This window comes from Ammospiza caudacuta, chromosome 1 (assembly GCF_027887145.1).
Source record: "Ammospiza caudacuta isolate bAmmCau1 chromosome 1, bAmmCau1.pri, whole genome shotgun sequence".
Taxonomy (NCBI): domain Eukaryota; kingdom Metazoa; phylum Chordata; class Aves; order Passeriformes; family Passerellidae; genus Ammospiza; species Ammospiza caudacuta.
This window is the reverse complement of record NC_080593.1, coordinates 7037376-7061890: the sequence shown is the minus strand read 5'-3', so window position 1 is coordinate 7061890 and position 24515 is coordinate 7037376. Positions and strand designations below refer to the sequence as shown.

Below are 24515 nucleotides of genomic sequence, written 5' to 3'. Positions count from 1 at the left end.
TGCGGCCCTCCTGGGCTTGGCACACGCTCCCTGTCAGCCCGGCAGAGGCAGGGCAGCCTGGGGTTTTACCCAGAGGGAATGGAGCCTGCCGGGGCCCCCTCCTTGCTGGGCTGCGGGGAGCGCGGCTGGAAGCGGTGTCTGAGGGGACAGAAACACCCCTGGCTTAGGGCACGGCCAGGAGAAACCCTGAGGGGAGCGCGGCTGGAAGCGGTGCCTGAGGGGACAGAAATCCCCCCGGCTTAGGGCACGGCCGGGAGAAACCCTGAGGGGAGCGCGGCTGGAAGCGGTGCCTGAGGGGACAGAAACACCTCTGGCTTAGGGCACGGCCAGGAGAAACCCTGAGGGGAGCGCGGCTGGAAGCGGTGCCTGAGGGGACAGAAATACCCCTGGCTTAGGGCACGGCCGGGAGAAACCCTGAGGGGAGGGAGGCGAGGAAACAGCCTGGGAGGTCGGGAGGGAGAGGAGCCGCGCCGCCTTGGGGCGTTTTTGGCAAGGTGAAACGCAGCCTTTTCGCCCACCTCCGTGCTCCGGGAATGCAGGCACGGCTCCAGCCGCTCTCCCCGCGCTGACGGGCCGGCGGGGCGGCCCGGGGCGAGCGGCAGCCGGGGGGAGCGGCCGGACTGCGGGAAAGTTGCGTGGTGCTCGTTTGGCAGCTCCTGGGGACCCTGCCGGGGCTCTGGGAGTGCCCGGGCACCTCCTCCCATCCTCCTGCCCCCCTTCCCTCCCTCCTTCCCTTCCCGCGGGACTCCCCAGTCTGCCAGAAGCGTCGCCCGAGCGCTTCCCCTTTTCGAGTTTTCTGGCCTTTGAGTGTTTGGGGGGTTGTTTTTTATTATTTTTTTTCTCTCTCTCTCTCTTACGGTGAGAGTGCGGCCGAGCTGGGCGAGGGGAAGGAAACTTTCTCCCCCCCTCCCCCAGGATGCTCCTGATAGTTTTGAAAGGGCGGAAGAGTGAGAAAGGGAGCAGCGTCTGTGAGGGCATCTCATGCTCTTGCGAAGGTCCCCCCTGACACCTCGCTGCTGGGATTAAAGAGCGGAGCTGGAGAAACTCCTCCCCTTCCCTCGGCTTCTCTCTTTCTCCCCCCTCCTCTTGCTTCCCTCCCACCCCCCCAAATTTCCTAAGGCCATTAGGAAGGGGGGGAAAAAAAGAGAGAAAAGAAAAAAGAAAATAAGGAGCCTGGAGTAACTGCGGCCCGTGGGACGGTGGGGAGAGGTGGAAGAGGCGGCTCCCTCTCCAGATCCATCGCTCAGCACCACGCTTGGGTGAAGGCATGGGAAGCACTGCCATGGACAAGAAGAAAGATGCCTCCAGCAGCAGCAGCAGGAAAAGCTCCGGCCACAAGAAACTCATGTTGCGAGTGCACATCCCCGTAAGTGGCTCGTCGCTCTCCCTCCCGTTCGGGAGCTGGCGTGGCTTAGGCATGTTTTTCTCTGCCATGGAGCGCAGCGAAAGGCAGGGAGAGGTGCTGTGTTTGTTTTGTTTCCTGCCGAGCTCTGCACTTTGGGGCGTGCTGGGCTGGGGGTGCACCCTGCAACAGGCGAGTCCTGCACACCTGGGGTGGGCTGAACAGCGGGGTCTTGGCCCCGTGCAGGATGCAGTGTCCGTGGCACGGAGGTGTATCTTCCTACCCCAGTATCAGGAGTGACTCTTACTCCCTGCTGTACGAGTGCCCTGGGCTGTGGGTTTGGCTCAGTTTGTCTCACCAGTTCCCTCTCGTAGCACGGTACTGCTGAAGGTCTGCTCACCCCCAAACGCTGGTCTCAGCTTTCCCACCTTTGGCTCCGGGAACTGTCCCTGCCTGTGGCTGAACCAGCGTTTAATCTGGTTCTTCCCTCCCGAGATTAATCCACTTCTGAAATTCCCAGGGCTGGGGAACCCAGAGCTGGCTCAGATTTGGATCCAAGCAGTCTGGTCACTGCTAAAAGAGCAGGGCAGCTGGATTCATAGTGGTGAAAACTAGTGAGGCATGCGGCCTGTTCACCAGCTCTGTTCTGTATTTTGTATTCTGTATTCCACTATAAAGTAACATGCAACAAATTCTAGATGCAGATACAGAATAACCACATTTCAAAAGTTTCTATTTCCAGTGAGTACTAAAAGGCTGACTGGCTCTGTCTTCAGAGTTACATGCCTTTCAAAACTTAAATTACTGCATTTTTTTACTATTAGGATGTTCTTGTGATCCATGTAGCAGTTAGTTTTCTATTCTCAGTCCTGATGTACTTTTGGTTTCAGTGCTTCTGGCAAGAAATGACAAAGTCCTTGTATCTTCTCTGTGCCCTCTGTTGTTTTATTGCTTATTGGTGTTTGGTTTATTTTTTTGTTGTTGTTGTTTTGTTTTGTTTATTAGTTTGTTTTAAATCTCATTATATAAAAGTGGGAAACAGTTCTGCCCGTACCTCTGCCAGGCCACCAAGGAGCAAAAAGGAATTTGTGGCTCTAAGATTTTCCTTTGTTTTAGGAAAGAATAAGAAGTCAAAGCAAATTTATTAGGTGTCTCGAGTGTGTGGAATAAAATGGAGGAAAAATACATGACTCTTCTGCAGATTTTATTTTTCTCTGGGGAGGAATGCAAGCCCAAGAGTCCAAGCCAAACTTCTGGAGCTCAGAGTGCATTCAGTGCTAGAAGAAAAGGGTCTGTTTCTGCTAACAGAAATGGGTGTTGCCTATGTATTTGTGACAGAAGATTTTGGGCAATAAACTTTACCATGTTGCCAGTAGTACTTCACAATAGGGATGTAAAATACCAGCAAATAAAGTGTACCACACCAAAGCACCACTCCCCCTGTGCTCATTACTCCTTCCCATCCTGCCTGCAATATTGTCTCTGCCATCTCTTTCCACTGCCCTCCCACCTCTGACTCAGTCTGGCCAGAAACTCTTGTGCAGTAGGATCCTCACTGCTGCTCTCAGAGCTGATTTTCTGCCTGCTGAGGAGCCATAGGTAGTTTTGGATTTTCCTGTGCTTGTTGCAGGATTTTACAGCATCCACCTGGTGTTTTTGAAATACCTGCTGATCAGAGATATCTCTGACCACACCAGAACTTAGAACAAATTTCCTCCTTTTATGGTGTGAAGCTAACATGAAAAAAAGCACTTGAGGACCTCATTAGCACTAAATCATTATTGACAGAGGAATGCTAATGCTTTTTTCCTAATTTCCTCCCTAATCCATAGACAACCTTTCCTCATGAGTTTTGCCTTAATTCTGTCTTGGATGGAACATTTTTAGTAGTGGGTCATAATTTTTCATGTTCATCAACTCTTGGCTTTTTAGTATGCAAATTTCACCTGGGTAATGGTAGGGACTCAAATACACAAGCTTGCAAATGCCTGATGTTGCACTGAAGTCAACAGAAGTTTTGGTGTTCAGCCAGTTGGTAATGAGATAACACCTTCCATCCTTCCTCTCCATCCCCAAAATATGACCCTCCTCTTCCATTCTGCATCACTCTAACATTCCTCAAATGGACTATGGAGCCCATGGTTGTACACATATTTTTAGTGGTTTTCTGTAATCTGGCAGAGTTTGAACATGGCTGTGCTATCAGAAAGAACATTTTTCACATTCTCCTTATTTGACAGAGGAATCTGCATTTGAAAAGTTCTGTTTAGACTGTTTTTTTTCCTCTTTCATAACGTTGTCTTGGCTGTTGTTTAGAAGCATCATTCCTATTATTTCAGTGGCGCCTGTCAGTGTAGCTGTAGTTGTCAAGGGAGCTTTCAGCAGACTGTAATTTTTATTTTGTACATCCTCTTCTTTGTGTTTCTGTGAGATCATGTTTATTGCTGAGACAGGTAATTCATGCTCATTGGATTTTCAAATTAGGAACAAGAGGAGAGCTAACAAGGTCTGAGTAGGAGGGGAGAGAGGAGTCCATTCTGAAAGAGAAAGCAGTGGGACAGAGAGGTTCTGTTGTGATGCAGCCTGACCTAAAACACATTTATTGGTCATGCAGAAATGCTGATTGAAAAAATAATATATATTGTGGGAAAATAAAAAAGGAAGGATGCAAAATGCACTATAATTAGCTTAGAGGACTCTGGATAATAGGGGTTTCTGAAAAGAAAGTTGTATGCATTTCTTCCCTCCCTCACATAGTTTTATTACTTTGGGTTTGTTTGTGACAGTGGGGAAAAAACAGATCAATTGAAGAAAGCAGGTTTGTGGCTTGCAACACTCCAGGGCATTTCTCAGGTACACCTTTCTCAAGGAAGAACAAGACATGATACAGAAAATCTGGAAACACTCTATTTTCACCTTCTGTCTGTGCTCAGCCTCCCTCAGCACAGGTGGGTGCTGCCCTCCCTGTACTTCTGGGAGTGATGGTGCATCACTAAATTCTGCAGGCTGGCTTCCCCCACTGCTCTCAGCTTGTGTTCAGTAGCCAAGAGTAAAGTAGGGGCCACTGAATTCTGTAGCATGGCAGGGGAGTGTTTGCTGAAAGGCTGGGATGATGGAACATCTTCTTGTTTGGTTGTTGTTTTCTTTGTAGATACACAACTGACTTAAACTAGAAATTTAGATGGACCAGAATATAATTGCAGGAGCCTTTGTAAAGGTCATATCAACCTCTGTCCGTCCCAGCAGCACACTCAGAGGTCTTGAAATTCAAGATGCCTAAATGGAAATTTCTGGTCCAAATATTTTTGAAAGCTGCTGCAGATTTAAATAGAAACTTTTGCTCTCTAGATGCATCACAGCAGTAATATGAAGACATTAGCATTATAAAATTCCTTTTTAAGCCATTAGAAGTTAATGCTTGCACATTGCTTTGAACATTTTTAAAACTCTATTCTGAGATGGGATGCAATTGTCTGCTGAGTAGGAGCTCCCAGCAGTGAGATCAGAATGTTCTTTTGTCATCTTGCAAAATCGATCTGTTCTAATGTTAACATTACCATTGTAGGCCCCTGGTGCTGAAAAAAAATTATTCTGCTCTTGTTTACTTTTAATTTCATCTGGGCTGGTTCAGTCAGTGCTAGCAAAGTTGTGTTGTATTTACATGAGCACAGCTGAGGGCAGGACTTCTCTCAAGAGCTTCACTGTGCCAGGTGCCAGGCCCCTGCTGCTCCCAGCAGGTGGGAATTGCAGGAGCTTGGCACTTCCTTGGATTTTTCCCAAATACATCGCAAGGTGACTTTTTATTCAAAAGAACAAGAAGTTTTTTTCACAATAAGCACAAAAATAACATCTGTGAATGAATAGCAGAACACCTGTCAGTTCAGTGAGGTGCCTCTTGCCTCTGGTACTTCAGCCCTGACAGCAGAGTTGGGCACTAGAAGGATGTGCTTGGAGATCAGGGTTCTTTATTTTCTGTGCCACACAAAGAAACATCTCTGCACAGTTTCTCCCTTTTCTTTGTCAGCCTCTGTGATTTTTGAAGAGACTCCTCAATGTCAAAATTTATTGTTGTTTCCAGGCTTGGTGTTATGGGGGATGCCAGGCTGAGCATCAGATGGGTTAAATATTTCTAACCTGATAGATGACAGTGATGTTCTGACAGCTGCTCTTGGCTCAGGCTCTACCCCTCCATCTCTCTTTCCACACTTGCAAAGTCATTAGTGGCTGCATGCCTAATAAATCACTGTGGAATGATTTTGTTCTGTCACAGTTTTTGCAGGATGCTTCTTGTCTCCCAGTAAGTGCAGGGTGGGCTGATAAGAAGAGCACTTCAGTCTAGGAGTCGCTTAAGGAAGCTGCAGGTGGGGAATAATCTAGTGAATTATTTCAAAGGTGAAAAGAAATCAGCTTCCAGTGTGATCTAAGAATGAAAGAAATGTTTGTTTTCTTGGGGAGAGGAGGTGAAGGGAGAGAGAGACAGAGGAGAGAGAAGTGTTTGCCTAAAATTAAATCACAACTGTTCTCCCTCTTACTCTCCCAGGGCAGGCTTTGAGTTGTCCTGAGCCTCTGTGGCCTTGAAGTTTAAATTTGGATTCCTCCCTCAAGAGCTGATATATTATTGCAGGAAAGGGCAAGGGGTATTTGCTCAGGAGTGTTGAGATGGTACTTTGAATTATCTGAAGGATAAAAGAAAGGATTCATGTTTACAGTCATAATAGCTGCCACTGCAATTAAGGAAGCATTAGTCTTTTTGGTTCTAAATCATAACAGAAACAGACCATCAGTATATAGAATTGTGCTGTGTCTTACAAAATATCACTTCTCCTGCTTTGAGATTCTGCTCCTAAAGGACCTCACCCAACCTCCTTTATTTATACCTGAGCCTGTGAGGACTGTGGGCTCATAGGAATGTGAATTCCCTTGGAGAAATAAATAATGAATGTGGAAGGAACTCACAGAATCTTCTGAGACTTTTGGGCTCAGGGAAGTTTACACTGTGCTTGTATTGGGAATTAGTGGAACAGAGGAAAAGTCATGCTCCAGAGGGATCAGGAGTGAAATGGGGGGCAGTGATCTCCACCTAGGAGGGTCCAGCTCCTGTTCACAACCCACAAAGTTCAGCTTAATCTCAACTTCACCATATTAAATTCAAGGGAGCTACTGAGATGTGACTGGAACCAGAATTTACCCCTCATTTTGCTGATGATGTATGGACAGGCATGGAAGTAGGTTGGTGTGCCCAGGCTCTGCCTTGGCAGAGCTAGTGGGAGGAGAAAGGAGGCAAAACTGAGTCAGCACTGGTTGCCCGAATTGTGGACATTTATGTTGAGTGAAGTAACACATGCAATTCTCATCCCTTTGAAGAAAAGCTGGATTTCTGCCAAAATGCATCCCATGCACAGGGAATAATGAAAGAGCAGAGCTGGTTACAGGAGAAATGAGGCATCAAGGAAGACATCACCAGCAGACAAGGAATGTCACAGTGTGGGCTGTTTACCCTAGACTGATCACCAGGCTCTGGGAATTGGCTCCAGGGTCTGATCTGCTTGCAGGGGGCTGCTGTCTCAATTTTTTACTGTTTGCACTGTAGACACACTGGAGAAAGTGTTACAGTCTCACAAACAGGGAGACCTGTGCATGTCTTCAAAGGCTAAAAAGAAAAGATTTCAATCTTGAATGGAGTGTGGCTTTTCTCCTGAGGAGGAAAACTCATGTACACGCATGAATACACAATGCCATCAATAAAAATAAAATATTATTGTTGATGTGGTGGTTCAGTGCTGTACTGCTGCTGAACTATTTCTCATACCAGCAGTGAGCTAAAACACCAATGTGTGTTAGATATGCAGAATGATTTTTGTGTTTATTCTTTATGTAGTTGTAGAAACTGCAGTATAATGCTTCAGTTTAATGTTTGCTTCTGTAATACTGTCTCTCTTAAGTTCCTTGCATATGAAACCTTTAAAGCATGAAAACATTATTTACACAGTTGAGAACGGAAATATAACACCATACTCCAGCTTTTGACATTGAGGATTCATAGAATGGTTTGTAACATCCTTCAAATTTTCATAAAATTCAGCTTGACAGTAAATTACATTATGGAGACGTGGGATGCAGAGCAAATGCATTGCAGTGTGAGTTTCATGGCTGTCATTTATTTCCCACACCGTGACTCCTCAGACCTTATGGTCATTATTGCAAAGGGTGCCTGTGACCTTCTGCTCCAAAAACAGAACTCATGTCATAAGCTGAAGACTTAATCTATTTTTGTGACCAGGGTGAGAGAGCTAGATGCCTTTTTTAAGCTGCTGGAGAACATGCTCACACATCTGGGGATTCATCAGGAGGAATTGTGTGCATTATAAGCATTGTCTGCCATGTTATGAAGCCTTTATCATCATTTATGTACAACAGTATTTTCTGCAAAATCTGCAATTTTCAGTCAACTTTCCATGTCAGGAATGCTGCTGGTACAATGAAAATAAGAAAATACTCTGCTTCTGCAAGCTGAAGAGAGCAAACCTCTCTGAGTGGTCAGAGTGATTCTTGACAACATGACAAAACACAGGACTTTTCTGCTCAGTTGTGGACTTACCAGGGGTCTTTTATGAATGACTGAAGTTTGGGTCTGGTTTGTTCATGTTGATTCCTTTAGAAGAGGTTGGAAAAGTGTTTTCCATGGAATTGGAGAAATCAGTACTTGGTGAGCTAGATTAGGGGTAAAATCTGAGTCCAAGCATGAAGAAACTTTTTGGTGAAGACAAGCTCTCCATAGAAATGGGATGGTTTTAGGAGTGCAGTGGACTGAACAGGTGCCATAAGCATTGCCTGTTGTCTGTCTAGTGGAGAAATGGATTGTTACCTGCTTGCCACTTATTTTGAGTGGACTCTACATGGAAATCTGAAAAGATGAGTTGTGTAGAGATTGCTCAAGTGTGTCACAGTGACTCTATTAAGGCTACCTAGCCCTAATCCTTGGCAAATTTCCCCTGATACAGGACTGTTCTATGCCTTTAAATAGATGTGCATTTAATCTGTTTGTTAGGCCTGTGCTGCTTTGCTTTTGGCCATGCAGCCTTTAAAAGGTGTAAGTGCAAACAAGTGTTTTTACAGAATCATAGAACTGTTAAGGTTGGGAGAGAGAGATCTGGAGGTTGTCTAGTCCAGGTGTTATTGCTGGCCCTGTGGTCAACTAGAACAGGTTGCTAAGAACTCTGCCCCATCAGATTTTGAATTTTGAATTTCCCCAAGGATGAAAACTCCCCAGTTTCACTGCTCTGACAGAACAAGTGAAAGTTCCTGGAAATAGTCTATTGTTCAGCCACTCCACAGGCACATGGAATTGAACTCCACAGTTGGCTGGATCTTGTTCCAAAAGCATAGAGCCAGTCTGAGGAGTGAAATTGAATTTGGCTAGAAGGAGTGTGGAGACTTCTGGGTAAAGGATTCTCTGAGATGATATCAAATCTGGAGGCACAATAGTCTCAACAAGACTTGACAAAGGAAGGAAGAGTAAGGAAGAGGCAAAAAAAGGTGCTTAGTCAGTGCTACCATGGTGTGTGTGAGTCTGCCAGCTTCTCAGTAGATCATTGCATCTTCTGGAATGTGGTTTTCATCATGTGTTGTCATTCCTTTTGCATACATTCATTAGAGGGGGATTTGCTGTTACTGAGTATTAATCATGTGTTGGAAGGGTGATCTAAACCAAGAAGCATGAGGAAAGACAGTTCAAGGATAAATCCTCAGCAATCTGAGTCTCTATCTGCTGTATGGCCTGAGGGCAGAGGAGGTGCAAGCTGTGCATTGATGAATGGCTGAGGCTTGAGGTCCACAAAAAATGAACTTTTAAAGTGTCAGTGTGCCACACTGAAATACCAAAACAGCTTGTGGGATCTCCTTTCCATCCATGACTGAATGCTCTTAGATGTCTGTACTTATGTTAGCAATGACAAAACTCTCTGAAGAATTTAAAGCCTTGACAGACTGGATTGGCTGGAGGAGGTGTGAAGAAACTTCATCCCTGCTGTGCTGATATTCAAGGAGATGGCTGGAGTTAAAGCAACTTTTCCCATGTTGTGCAGGAATGTGACAGATGGACTCCTGAAGTTTTCAGACCCAGTTCCCTTGCCGTAACCATGAGCCAAACCTTCTTGCTATGGTATTTGCTCCATAAGGATCCATGTACAGGCTCAGCCTAGGTCAGATCCCTGTATAACATTAACCTAAGGCAGCAGTCATGGGAAGTACTTTTCCTTTTGCTTTTTGAAAATATGTGTGAAGTGAAAGGATTCCAGTCTAATGTCTACAGACAGTCATGCCAGGTCTTAAAATAACACTATTAGGACTCTTGGCAGCCTGATCAGGAAGACCAAGGATTGAGGATATTAGATAAATTAGAGGAGACTATTTTAATTTCCAGCATCAAAAGTGGTACCAGTGAGTGTGCCTAATTATCACATCCTCCATGTGGTTCATGTGGTTGTTGAAAGCTGTGCAATGTTACTCTTTTATTTTCTGTATAGTTGGTGGCACATCAGTTGTAGAATTCTTGAAACAAGGCCTCTACAGTATTTTCACATGTAGTCATCTACATTGTCAAGAAAATGGAATTTGGGTACATGTAAAGCAGCTCTTTACCAGCCATGCTCAATCTACAGCAGTCTCCAAAGAGTTTGCAGGCATTCTGTCTCCTTCCCTGAATTCCACTGGCTTGTCCTTCCAGTTGCTGGAGCTGAGCATTCTCTAGTGCTGCTGCCAGCTAGAGCAGGAAGGAGAATTACCAGCATGGTCTCAACACCATTCTTTGATACTCCTTCCACTAGTCCTAGATCAATTCTACATTTTATGGGAAAATGGGCAAATTCTGTCACTTGAAAAGTTGAGCCAACATTATTTGTAAACATAAAATTTGGAGCCTGAAAAGAATGGGAGGTAGAAGATGATATTCAGCTGTTCTCTTTGCTCTTTATTTAGTGAGTCAATATTAAAGGTAAATACTAATTTAAGAGACTTCTCTTAGTTGGGTGATGATTAATTATACATTTTCTTTATATTTGTATGTGCTTTAGAATGACTCTACATGCTTTAAGCTGTGCAGAGGCAGGAAAGTACATGCCAGCAGTTTTCTTTATAAAGTAAATCCAGCAATTCAAAAAGTGCAATTACTTGAATTCCTTTTTTTTCTGTGCTGTGCTAAGAGTTCTGGCTCTTTTCACTGCTGCAGATCTGTGGACATGTCATCAATTGGCATGTAAAAGTTGCTGTTAATGCAACTCTTCTGATTTTCAGCTGTGAAACACTAGAGTCAGTAAAAGAGGAAATGTCTTACTTAACCATGCACGGGATTGGGCTCATCTCCATTTCTTAGCCAGACAAAACTGTTCTTCACCCAGTGTTCCTCAGTTGTCCTGGTGGACCTCAAGCATTCACCAAGGCAAGGGAAGCTGCTGTCCCCCAGCTGGGTTTCCCAACAGACTCTGTGCATCCTCCCATCCTCCTGCAATGCTGAACAAAGCTTGTTGCCTTACAATGCCTTCCTACTTAATCTGTTTTATTTTCATGGTCAGATAAAATGAGTGGCAACTTGGTGAACCTTGGTAACTCATTCACTTTGATGCCCATCTGTGTGTAGTCTCAGATCCAAAAATCTGCAAACAGATAACTCAAGTTTACTTAAAATGCCATTTACAGGATTAAGCCTTGAGAAAAGAAAATAGGTGCTAAGAAGGTTAGTAGCTCAAAGAGATGTGATTTTCAAAGGAATTTAGGTTCTTCTACAGTATTTGAAGATCCTGCCAGTCCATTTGCATCAGGATATCCTTAATTACATTAGAAAATTAAGCTTTACATCTTTCAAACTTTCAAGATGCCATTCTTCCCTCTTTGCTATTTATACCTGCATTACAAACAAGCCACTTTCCTACTTTTCCACTTCCAGTAACACTCTCTTGTGCCTGATAGCTAAAATGGAAAAAAACAGACAAAAAATACAACAACAACAAAACACCAAAAAAACCCCAAACAAATCAGAAATTGGCTTTTAGTTCAATGGAACAGAGATTGAAAGTAATTCTAGGAAGTAATTTGGGAAGGGATAAATAGCAGCTGCTCTCCTGATGATAAAGACTGAAACTAATACTGATGCTTGGTGCATTGCAATCTGTTGTGCCCATAATAAAGTCAGTGCATATTTGTCTTATGTTTGATTGAGAGGGACCAAGTATTACGTGATAAAGACTTCAGAAAGAAATTTCTTTTCAATGTAACTTGAGAAAAGGCTGTGATAATTTAAAATTGTCAGAGGATTTTTTCTTTGTATATTTTTTACCTGGGTAAACTTCAAAGGGTTTGTGAGCTACTGTAGGCATGTGTTCAGACTCTCTGTGGGTAGTTATTTCAAATTTACTTTCAAATATAAATGTTTAAAAATTAAAAAAAAAATATTTCACTGCCATAATCCACATAAACCTTTTTGCCAGCGTGTTTATGAAGCAGATTTGGGTTGAAGTAACCAAGGAAGAGGCACACATGTAAAAGCAAAGGATGTAAGATCAATGGCATTGATCACTATATGCACTTTAATGGATCAGAGTTAGGACGCACAGGCTGAAATCTGGGGACATGTCTGGGGATCGATCACCTTCTCTTGGAGGAATGGTAAAATCAAAGTTCTCTACTTGAGCAACAAAGTGAGAGAAGATATTAACTCATGCACTCTATATATTTCTGAAAGTTCATTTCCAGAGGGCAATAGGTTCCTTTGTTTGTGTTTTATGGTCTTGAATGTTCTGTGCACCTGGCTAGGTTAATTCAAAAAACAGATTAAGGGCACAAGTCCTTACTGACCACGTGGAGTTCAATAGGAGAAAGTTCTGGATTCTGCCCCTTGGATGGGGCAGCCCTGCATGTACAGGATGAGAGGTTGGAAGGCAGTGCCACAGAGAGGGATCTGGGGCTCCTGGTCAAGGGCAAGCTGAGTATGATCAGCAGTGCCCTGGAACCAGGAGGGCAACAGATCATGGGGGCATCAGGCCCAGCATGGCCAGCTGGGCAGGGAGGGACAGGGAGGGATTGTCCTGCTCTGCTCTGGGCTGGGGCGGCTTCACCTCAAGTCCTGGGGGCAGTTTTGGGAGCCACATGACAATAAAGACATTAAACCATTAGAGACCATCCAAAGGAAGACATTAAGCCATTAGAGACCATCTAAATGAAAATGATGAAGGGGCCTTGAGGAGAAGCTGTGTGAGGAGTGGCTGAAGTCCCTTGGTCTGTGCAGCCTGGAGAAGACTGAGGGGAGGCCTCACTGCAGTTACAAATTCCTTGTGAGGGGGAGAGGAGGAGCCAGCACTGATCTCTGCTCTGTGTGACAGTGACAGAACCTGAGGGAATGGCCTCAAGTTGTGTCAGGGGAGGTTTAGGTTGGATTTAGAAAAAGGTTCTTCACCCACAGGGTGGTTGGGCACTGAACAGAATTCAAGAAGTGTTTGGACACTCATGTTCACATGAGGTGACTCTCGGGGACGGTCCTGCACAGGGCCAGGAGTTGGGCTTGCTGACCCTGGTGGGTCCCTTCCAAGTCAGCATACTTGGTGATTGTGTGATGAGCAGAGCCTGTGTGTGGAGGGGAGCTGCCCTGTGTGAGCTGTTTGCTCTGAGCTGAATACATGCAGTGTGTATAGACAAACTGGCAAATTGCTCATGTTGCAGAGAAATGAGCTGTGATGGAAAATACAATAGATGTTTAATTATTTCAGGGGAAAACCCCACGTTATGAATATCCTGTGTTTTCATGTCACAAAACAAACAGAGCAACGAGCCTGACCTTTAGGCTGTTTTGATTTCTGGTGGTTTTTGGTTTACAAGACTTTAGTAATTTAAAGTTCAATCACCTGGGCTGTTGTGCTAAGGGATTAACACATGGTGACTTGCATCCTACTGTGCCAGATGTAACCAGGACTAACTTCTCCCTTGCTTCTGTCTGCTTCCCTGCACACAGCCCTTGCTGTAGAAGGCCTCCAAGTCATGTCATGTCAAATAATGCATGGTCTTCAGAGCTCACTGGGGGAGAGAAAAGTCTGGGAACAATGTGAGCAGGCACAGCCAGGCATTTCCACTAATTGTTGATGTGGACGATGGAACACAAAAGCAGAAGAAGGGAGGGGGGAATGGAAATGTGTCTTGGTGTGGAAACAGCTGTGTAAAAACAAATATGCCTGGACTTGCTTTTTGGGAATGTAAATGTAGCACAGGAGAACTCCCACAACAGGAATCTTCTGCTTTAGTCTGCCCCTGCCAGATAATTTTAGAAGGTTTCTTTTTTAATTTTATGTACCTCTAGAGACTTTTTTGGCTATTGAGGGTTGTGCACTTCAGCAGCCTTAAATTGTAACAGGTAGTTGCATTTTACTGCTGAGCTAGCTTTAAATTATCTGTTACTTTTTGTTTCTGGTTATTTGATATTGCCTAAATATTGGAAATGGAAAACTTTAATTACCTAATTATTAATGTAACATTGAAGTGGTGTTTCAAAATATATCCTGGCGGAGTTAAATATCTAAGTATCTCTCTTCCATACTGTGTACTCTAATCCAAAGCAGGGTGGAGTGATTTCCAGATTAAATGTATAAAATAAGTAAAATAAAATGGCATATTTCATTGGGGGGGGGGGGTGGGGTGGCAGATTTTCCATAATGGCAAAATAGAATTTCCTCTTGAGAACTGTCATGCAGAAATATCTGTAATGTAATTTCCTTAAACTCAGAAACACAACAGGTAAAGACAGTGATGAAGGCATGACCATTTGGTAGGATGAGCCTGAAAATGGCACATTTACCCTATAAAATGGGAGCTATATGGAATTAGCTCAAAATGAAGTTAGTAAATTTGGTGAGATTCATAAAGTAAAATTAGTAGATTTATGTTTCACTACACAGTGGAAATTTTTGTACACAGGTAAACCAACCCATGCTGGGCTTCCTCCTCCCCTCAAGATGGAAAGGTTTTTACATCAAGGGAGCAGAAAACACAAGTGATGCACAGGGCACTTGCATGTTCACCTGTGCCTGAAGCACCATCCTACCTGTGCTGAAAGCAGAAATTTCTGCAGTGAGATGCAACAGCTGCAATTGGTAATCAGCACAATGCAACACAACTGGGGAAAATCCAAATGCTCACTTTGTCCATTTCCTAAATGAATGGCAGATGTCTGACTGAGCTGAGAACATTATGGAGGCAAGAGGAAAGGGAATAGCCATCAAAAACACCAATTTGTTGATTATATAATGGATCTGTCATTAGTAACTTGATCGTGCCAATGCAATTGCTTTTTTTCCAAGACAGATACTTGTTCTTACCAGGACTGATTGAAAAGCACTCTGATTATGCCAAAGTGTGCTTTAAATGGAAAGAGGGAGATGGAAAACTATTTAACAGTAGAAATATGATTGCTGATAGCATTGCAGAAAAGTGACAAAGCAGAAAGATAACATGGTTTTATCCAAGCAGTTAGATTGATCCCTTTTTAGTTAAAAATAAACTCAGTGCTGTGAAAGTTATCACAAGGACAGCTGTAAAGACTGATGATGGGTCAGAGTGAAAATTGAGTTCATTCCATGACATTCATCACAACAGTCCATTGTGGCACTTCTATTTTGACAGGCAGGATTGGCCTCCCAGCAATTCCCATTGAAAATATTTACCATTGCAGTGTGGAAATCTGACTTCTGGCACGGGGCTGGGAACTTCATTTCACTGTAATCTCCTGAACATCTTTGCTGACTAAGGCTGATTCTGAGCAGGTTGCCAAAAGATCTCAGTTTCTCCACCTTCTTCCCAATCTTCCAGTTTTTACTCAGATTTGTCTTTATTATATGTTCCTATTTTTGTAATCCTGTGATTTCCAACAGCCACTGTAGCCTCCACACAAGTAATAATTGTTTATTTAAACTTTGTTGTGCAGGTGATGACACATTGGGACAGATTGTCCAGAGAGGATGTGGAGTCTCCCTTGCTGGAGATATTCCAGAATGGTCTGGACATAATTCTGTGCCATGTGTTCTGGGATGACCCTGCTTGAGCAGGGGGGCTGGACCAGATGTCCATCTGTGGTACCTTCCAACCTGACCTGTTCTGTGATTCTGTGAATATTCCCTGAGCTGTATGCCCTGAGCCAAAAGCAGTAGCTGCTATCTCTAGAGTCTCCAAAACTTACCACAGAATATGAAGAACAAAAATCAGGCTCACAGAATTACATATTGGGTCTTTATGGAAAGGATTTTTAGATTTGTTTTCATTCCTGTGATGTGGGCAAGCTTTAGGGGTGAATATCTTGTTTTTCAGAATTTTGGTGTCTTTGCTCACTGCTGGGGTACTTAATGCTAATTTGTGCCACAAAGTTCCTGCTATTTCATGGAGGATTCCCACATTAGCATTTTAGGGGATTTAAAAATTATTTTATATAGCTTAGGTAACCTATTCAGCACAGAGCATAGAGCATTTTCCTCTACTGGAGGAAGATTTCTGAGCAGCTTTCTGAGCTGCTCACCACTAGATCTGCTGAGTGCCATTCTGGTGTTACTTTGCCTTAGCAGGAGAATTTTCCCTGTCACTGGAGCTGCTGTGGACACTGGGGCTGGAACTGGAGAAGCTCTTTCTGCATGGGATGGAAGTTTAGGATTTCATTATGGCTCTGTGCAGTTAGAGAGATGGGAGAAGGAACCACTTAAAGCTTGTGAGTGTATAAAGTATAAATGAGCAAAATATGGTGTACCAGAAATAGCTCATGAATGGATACCAAAATATCAGTATCTTTGGTTTTGATTTTGCAATAATTCCATTTGACAAACAACCAGGTTTCTTCTGGTTGTTCTGCTGAGACCTTTCTCTCCTTGCAGAAAAATTTTACAGCTCTGCTTACCACAAGTGTTACCACATGTGAGAGGATTGTGCAAAGTGTCTGATATAAGAGAGCTGTGATGGAGATGGGGGAGTGAAACCAGGGAACAGAGGTAATATTTATGGCTAATGCTGTGATGCACCCTCTCTGCTATTCTGACTGTGTTCCAGCTTTAATTCTGTGGCTGTGGTCTCAAATGGGGAGGCAGGTAAGAGGCTGCACTCACTGTGAGCCAGGAAACCTAAAACATCTCTTTTACTTTTGGCCAGTTGCCCAGACCAGAATAAATACATTCAGCCTTTCCCTTTCACATCCCCATTGTAGAGACAAAATACAAAAAGGCCAAACAGAAATCTGACAGACCATATTTTGTTTATATAGAGGCTGGGTAACTATATGAGATGAAGAGACAGTTATCAAGCTAAGTCCTGTACTTTATATGGATTTATAACAGCCATTTAAATAAAGTGTGCCTTGTGCTCAGGCTGAGAATTTGTAAATTCAAACTGTTTTATGCATGTTTCCATAATATATGAGGGGGTTTTATGTGCAGTACATAGATTTGCCTAGATGTTTTTGTTGTTGGAATGATCAGGGTGATTTAGTTAATGTTGTTTACTTTTCTAAGCATCATCTCAGAATTTATCACAATTTCATTAATAGGAAAAAACCCTTCTTTTATCTGTGATCTGTGCTAATTTGTACACAAGGCCAGTCTGAGGGAAAGTTGACTTTTCTGAGAAGCTTCCAGAAGTTCCAAGAAAGGTTTATTTCCATCTGGTTATTTCCATCTGGCAATTAATTAAAAATAGGCCTTAAAACTTCCTATTTTCCTTTCTAGGATATTCTGTTTCTCAGGCCTTTCAGCCTGGCTGTCTGTGAGTCTGATGTGTCACTTTACAGAGCTGCTCTGTGGTCACAGAAAAATCTGTGACACCAGTGGAGGGACAGGACTTTCCCTGATGGCTGGAGCTGGAGTTCTTGGTCTGGCACATTGGCTGGGCTTCACAGGAAGTTTATAGCTTTGGGAAGGAAATTTTATTATATGTTCTGGCATAAGCTTTAACATTTTCTTGTTCTTTTTATTGTTGGGAAATTACATGTAAAGCAACTGCAACTGGTGCAACATATTTCTGTATTTTGTGTATAACTTCAAAGCAGAGTGAGGCCAAATGTTTATCTCAGCTAAGTCTTTTCCAAGTACATGTATTCATTAAGCTGACCATAGAAATTCAGTCAAACATAAGCTCAGCTATTGCTAGTAATTCATTAACAGATTCATCTAAAACTTTGTCCAAAGCTTTAGTTTCTGAATCAGGTCATGAGCATCTCATTTCCTCACCAGTCCAAAAATACACAGTCAGTTTGGTGGTTAAAACAAGTTTAGCCAGACTGAGCAGCAGCACAACCTCCTAACCACAAACTTGCTTTATCTTGGGTCCAGATGTGCTGCTCCTTCCATGTGGCAGGGCTGAGGAGGAGGGGACATCCCTGAAGTGTGACCATGGCAGTCTTGACCTGACACCCTGATGGCTTTGTTCTTCATCTTGAGGGGAGTGTGTGGCCCAAGCCAAGCTCTCACTGCACTGACCTTTGGGTGGTTCCTTACTTGGCTGGGAGCAGAGTGTGTGGGGTGAACTCTGGAGCTGGTACAAACCTTTGCATATGAAAAGCCTTGAAGTGCTTTAGGAGTTATGTTTTGTCATACATGACTGACATACAGATAGCTATCTTAGATATCTGGGGCAGTGATCACTAAATGCTTTGCTGGTGTTTAGCAGTGCTAGGAACATTTATGCTGGAATTCAAGGAAGTTGCTTCATCTGGGCTACATGATATGGAGGACTTTGCCAAAAAATGCCAAGTGTGGAACAGCGTTTAGAGTAAAAGTTCGTTTTCTGAAGGAAACTGTTGTGAGATCCTGAATGAACAAAAGAAGTTTACTTCTGTGTGTCTGGAGAAAACATGGTTTTGTTCATTCCATGTAAACTCAATTTCCTCTGTAGCACTTTGCCTGCCTGCACTGGCCCTGGCTTGTTTCCTGGTGAGCCCAGGAACATCAGTGCCCTAACTAATCTGGATCAGGAATGTGAAGAATCACCAGTCACTGAACTGTCAATTCTTGGACACATGCAAGATCCTGATTTCCCCCAGTCTCATCTTGTTATCCATGTGGTATTCAGTTTATCCTCTTGCAGCTCTTACCAGACAAGTGTGCCTTCTAATATCAACCTCCTGTGCACTCAAGGTTTCACTTACACCTCAAACACTGGGAGACCTGCTTTATTTGCTCTCACCAAAGAAGTGGACTCTTGGAGGATATCCAGGTTTTTATTGAACAGGTATTTGATCCAAGCATGTCTTTTAAAACTCTCCTCAAAAGAAAGCCTGGGGAAGAGCCAACATAATAACCCTAATGCACTGCCCCCCTCCACATCCTTCCTTCTGCAAATTTCTAAATGTTTAGGAGAAATGGTTGATTTAATGTCATCCTGGAAGTATCATTATTTCTGATGTGGAGCTTGGAAAGAAAAAATTTAAGAAGTAATTTGCCCAAGACTGTACATGCTGGAAAGTAGGGCTCAGTGGCTCCCTAGTCCTATATGTAAGCTAAAAACCCATCATGCCTAAAGCCAGGCCACTGTAGGTAATTCAGCACTGCAGATGGCTTGGCCCACTCTGATCCTGATTCTGCACTGTGTGGAGCTTTCCTTATATAAAATCATCTGTATTATATCTGTAACCATACATAAATGGTTATAGATATATAGATATATATATATGGCTCCCTTTGGCCTCAGGAGTTTACCTGGGATGAGATCTGCTGCCAGACTTCTGTGTCAGTACATTTACTGCCTTCAGTTGTGGGTGAAGCCAATTTGACTCACTGGAAGCAAAATCAAAGAGGACCATGAACCTATGGCTGCCTATAAAACCTCCCTTCCCTGCCATTCATGGTTGTTAGGGCTGATGGAAAGGAGCCAGCGTTAAATAAAGGTGGGAAAGCATCGCCCTGCCTTCAAGTGAGTACAGCTGCACTTTTGTGACTCCAGTTATATGCGAGGGCAGGCAGTGTTTTGGCATGCTCTGGGCTCCTGAAAGCACTGCTGGGGCAGCAGAGGAAGTGACTCCCACTCTTTGAGAAGGCAGGTCAGCAGAGTCCCAAAGCTGCAGCAGCTGGAGCCGCGTGTTCCCTGAGCCCTGGGGAGAGCAGAGGAGGAGCCTGTGCTGCCAGGGGAGCTCACTGTGGGAACTGGCTTGGAACCTGCAGGGATGGGGACAGATCCATTCAGAACTCCCCAGTGAGGGTCTGCTTTTCCTTATTGTGATAAAAGAAATCAGCCAGGTGGCTCAGACAGGTAAAAAGTTGGGGCTGTGGTGGTGGCTGGTAAAATGCTGGAAATTCCAGTGCTGTGCATTTCTAGGTGGCCTTTCCCATCCATTTTCAGGAAGTTTTTTTTTTTCTTTTCTTTCTCTGTCCTTGTTTACTTGTAATTTCACTTTTAAAGCTCTTCCTTTCTCTTTCTGGGCTTCTCTTTCAAATCTGTTAACAAGAAATTTCTTTCAGATTCACAGAAACGGTGTTTGCTTGCTTGTTTGTTTTTCCAGGCTGTTCAGTAGGCTACAAAGATAATTTCTGCTTGTTGATTAGTTTACACAGGTAGGATCCTCTTGTTTCCCACTTGCAGTCATTATACAGCTCTTCATCAAAACTTGGGACACTTGAAACTCTTAAATAAGCAGATGGAACATTTTTATGAGCATGTTATGTCTGTGTGTAGGTGGGTGTGCCTGCACACACCCATATTTCCATGTGTATTTTTTGCATATAATCCTTGGGGCACATCTGATCTGAGGCTTTTGAGAAGGACCAGAGCCATGGCATCAGGGAGCAAGGATTTCTTCTGACACATCTGGTATGTTTTGATGCAGGTGTAGCCAAAGAAGATGGTTATCACACTCTGAACATGGAAAAGGTCACATTCTGACATAGAATAGCCACAGGTTGTGTACCAGACTCTTTCTAGATTTGGAAAACAGTTCAGAATTAACCTTTCTGAATCATCATATATTTTTATGTTGACCTCACATTATACCTAGAATGACTCCTTTCCCATGTCTGTAGCCCTTCCTCATCTTTCAGTCATTACATATCAGAGCTGATTTTTCTTCTGGAGATCAGTCAGTTATTGGGTCTCAACAGGAGGATCAGAGTTTCTTGAGTCTAGAAGAAATGCTAGAAATAATTATTCTTTATTTCCCTTCTTGATTTGGGGGTTGCATAAAGCAAGAAGGAGCCTTCTTTGAGTTGCCATTTATTTCCTACCTCCTGTAGGAAAACTCTTAGGTAGTGCCATCCTATCTTCCCTACAATAAACTCCATCAATTTGCAAAGTGGAGATGTTTCTTACTCTCATTAGAGCTTTCCTCCAGAACATCACTCTTTTTTCTCTTCCTAATTTCCAACCTCAATTTATGCACAATAACTTTCCATTTTCTAATTGCACCCACAAATTGTCCTTTATCTCTTCTCCCTTGCTGCTGTTTATACACCTTATGTAACTGAGGAGAAGGATCACACACACTGTCAGCTGTCAGCTGCAGAACCCAGAGAGCCAAACTCCTTCAGTCACGTCCCATGAGGGACAATCTCTGCTCCTCTCAGCACCAGAACATTCTGCTCATGCACCTGTTGCCAGCTGAATGAACCCTCCCTGAGCAGATGACCAGAGCTGTGCACATTATTCCAGATGAGCTTTCACACTGCTTATATATATCAATATGGGATTAAAGCTTTTTATCTGTTCTGGAGGCCTCCTGATGCCTCTTGTGATCTGTGCTTTATCCATGGCAACATTACCATTATTATTACCATTATTATAACATGACAGCTCCCAGGTAACCTTTTGAGACAGGGGCACTTCAGTTTGTCTCTATGCAGCTGTTGAGTGCTCAAGTTTTAGACAAAATTATATTCCTTGAATACATGAATGAGGGATTAAGGACTGAACTAAAAGAATTAATTAAATTGATTAAAATAACCTGATTTCTGATTCTTGACTTGTTCGGATTATCCAGTGCTTTCCAAGAGAGATCCTCCTGTTTCTCTTAGGGAGTGAGCCCAGTGTCTTGGGATCATCACCCAGGTGCCTGGCTTAGCTTAACACACTGCTGCTGTTTACCCAGGTTTCAGGAAGTTGTTTCATGGAAGGATTATTGCTTCTCTTTGCTCTGGGGACTTGAAATTCCTTGTTGTCCTCCAAGATGCCCCAGATGCCAGCAGGAGAGAGCACAAGAGATTTCCCCTTTTTCTCAGCAATGTTAGCTGGCACTTGAGTGGCAAAGAAAAACAGCAAGAGCAAGAAAAGGGGCTAACAAAGGTTTTCTGGGTGCAAACGAAATCTTGGCAGAATTTAGTAAGAAATTGAGATGTCTCCCACAGCTGTCTGATTTATTGCTAGGCCAAAGTTGGGCAGAGTCTCACAGAGATGGCATAAGACAGACCAGGAGACTCTACCAGATTTCATGGTCATAGTGGCAGTTCTTTGTGATTCCATAATATATTTTTTATTTGACAAATAATATTTTAGTAAATAAATATTTTTATAAATAATTTTTTTCTAAATTTTCCTTTTTAATCTTAATTTTAGCTAAAACTTAGCTTGAAAAAATTTATACCATAAGGGAACCCCTGTCATTTTTGTTGAATTACAGCCTGCTAAGACAGGAGTTGTTTTCTAAGAATTTGTGTAGCTACAGGTTTTATAGCAACCTCTTAATGTAGAACTGAATGAAAACGGATCAGTTTTGTGCAGGAAGGCAAAATAATTATCTGACCAAGTTGTTAAGATGGTATTTAGCAAGTTTGCTTGTTTAGTTAGGACTACATCTGTCCTCCTTGCAGCAGTAGTAGCAGTCTAGGGGTTTAAATTTACACCAGAGGGAGTGATTAGAGCAAGTGGAGGGAGTAGATGTTGGGTGGTTTCACTAAAACAATGTGATCTTTAGTGCTAAACCTGCTTACACTTTTTCTCCCTCTGTTCAGGGTAACCTGCTTTCCACATTTTTTTTATTGATGGGGTGCATACTTTTTGAAAGAAACTGAACTCATGTAAAGTAGAAGTTTCTGGAATTCTCTTTCAGGGTCTTCTTCAGCTGTCTTGAGAGGCTGATAATGCTTGGAATAATTATTAAAGTTTTGTTTTTTTTTTTTTTTTTTTTTTAATACTACACTTTATATTTCTTATTCCCTGTTTCCCTGATCTATCTCCTTATGTTTTTTTTTTAAATTTTATTTTTGCTATCTCTTTTCTCAGATCTCTTTGAAGGGTATGAGCTGTCCTTTTTAAGTGGTGATATTCAAGGGAAATAAAAGGTTAATACAAGATCTGGGCAAATAATGATTCATTTCCAACTGTGCTACCAGCAGAATTGGCTTTCAGCTGCATTGTGTGCTGAAAACTGATGAGTTACAATTGGCTAAAGCTGACAGTGGGGCTGGAACAGCTGTGGTACAGCAGGGCAGCAGAAACTTGCAGAAACAACTGGATTTGTTAAAGCTGAAAAAGAATGTCATTTTCGTCCCCTCTTGTGTAAGTAGGTGCTCTGAAGGTTTTCTTGTGCTGTTAAATGCCTGCAAAGGAACAGCAGCATTTCAGGAACAAAGCTGTTTGCATGTATGTATACTTAGATGGTGAAATGTTTAGATAATTGATTTGGTAATGCTTAAGCTTTAGTAAAGTTTGGGGTTTATTTTCTTTTCTTATGGATTTAGTGCTTGTGGCAGTAAATTTGCTGGATGGACATCCCTGTAGTGCTCCATTTATCCAGGGAGCAGGTCCTGCCAGCCCTGGCCTGGCATTTCCTGTGCCTCACCTGCCAAGATTCCATGGAGAGACAATCTGTCTCTCCACCCCACCACCATCCTGTGGAGGTGGGAGAAGTTAAGCCTTGCTGAAAGCTGTGATAGTTTTGTGTTGCAGACTCTGGACCATACAAAATTCAACCAAGTACAAATTCATCTGGTGGCAGTGAAGCTGATTTATGAGAGCACTGTCAGGGAGGGCATTTGCTGTGCCAAGGGAGCTGTGTCCTTGTGGCTGGTGATTCTGGAGAGAAACCAGCTGCTGTTATTCCTACCAGCTCCTCTTTCTGCTCTGCTTCTATTAGGACCAATATTCTACCAGCGAGATAAGCTCTTCTTCTGGAAAAAAAAAAAATCGTTTTCTTCTGTGAAAACACATTGGTTTGGCTTGGTTTTGTTTTTAGCACTACCTAGAGTCCTTTCATCTGTCCTGGTGATGTTGCTGCTGCTTCCCCCGAGGCTGCAGCACCCTGAAATGCGTCAGTGCTGCCAGAAATGCTGAGCCCTTCGTTGTTTCCCTAATCCCTGCTGACTCCGTGGTTTCTGGGTGTTAGCAGCAAAGTGCTCACCTCAGTAGCAATTCCACATGGGCCACTGGGCTTCAGGGCCTTGCCTGTGTCACCACATGGTGTTAGAACTGGAGAGATCTTCCCTCCAAAGAGAGAAAACAAAGGGGAAGGAAGAGCGTAAGTGGCTCCTCTTATCAGCAGAGAAAGAGGATTTGTTTTCGAAGGCTAAGCTGCTAATGCTGAGTGACATCAGGAAAGAGATAAGAGAGCTGCTAAGCCTTTGAGGAGGGTCCTGGGGACAAAGTGCGCTCTCCAAGGAGGATACAAAAGACAAAAGAAAGGAAAATCAAAGCAGCTCTGGAAAGAAAAAGTGAGGCACTCCGAGAGGAAGCTTAGCAGAGAAGATGGGCAGCAGTGAGGAAAGTTGTGATGTCTGTGTGAAGGAAGCCAGGGCTGATAGAGGCTGGTGAAGATCATCCTCCACGTAACAGAGATGAGATCCATAAGCAGCAGGAGAGAAATGTTAAAGGTAAGGGCCCTGATTTTCCTCACCTTCCTCCAAGCTATTTTACTTTAGCTGCCCTCCTTGGGAGAGCTGCATGGCCTGTTCCCATACAAACTCCCCTGGCTTGCATTTGATGGGTAACAAATAAGCTTCCAACACCAAAGGTGAAAAATATCTTCTACTGATGTAATTATTTCCTGAAACAGAAAGAAGTATATGAAAGAGCAGAGAATGCTGTCCAAGACAGAATGTCTTTCTCAAGGCAAGGTATTGCAGAACCAGTAAATGAGTTTGGGTGCTCAGCTGGGAATCCTAAATTACCTTCAGAAAACATTGAAAGAAAGAAAAAAATTTGCAGTGTGATGAGATTAGATGAACAGCCTGATGTAGAGGTGGCA

The 24515-nt window shown here is 43.2% G+C and overlaps 1 protein-coding gene across 1 annotated transcript in view; it reads left to right on the top strand.

Moving 5' to 3' along the window:
* The first annotated feature begins 1145 nt into the window (after positions 1-1145).
* The window catches only part of PRKAG2 (protein kinase AMP-activated non-catalytic subunit gamma 2), a 220269-nt gene continuing 196899 nt past the window's right edge, over positions 1146-24515 (top strand). Inside the window, exon 1 of the mRNA XM_058820815.1 lies at positions 1146-1366. Coding sequence (XP_058676798.1) covers positions 1268-1366 — 99 coding nt within the window. The 5' untranslated portion in view covers positions 1146-1267. The remainder of the gene's footprint in view (positions 1367-24515) is intronic.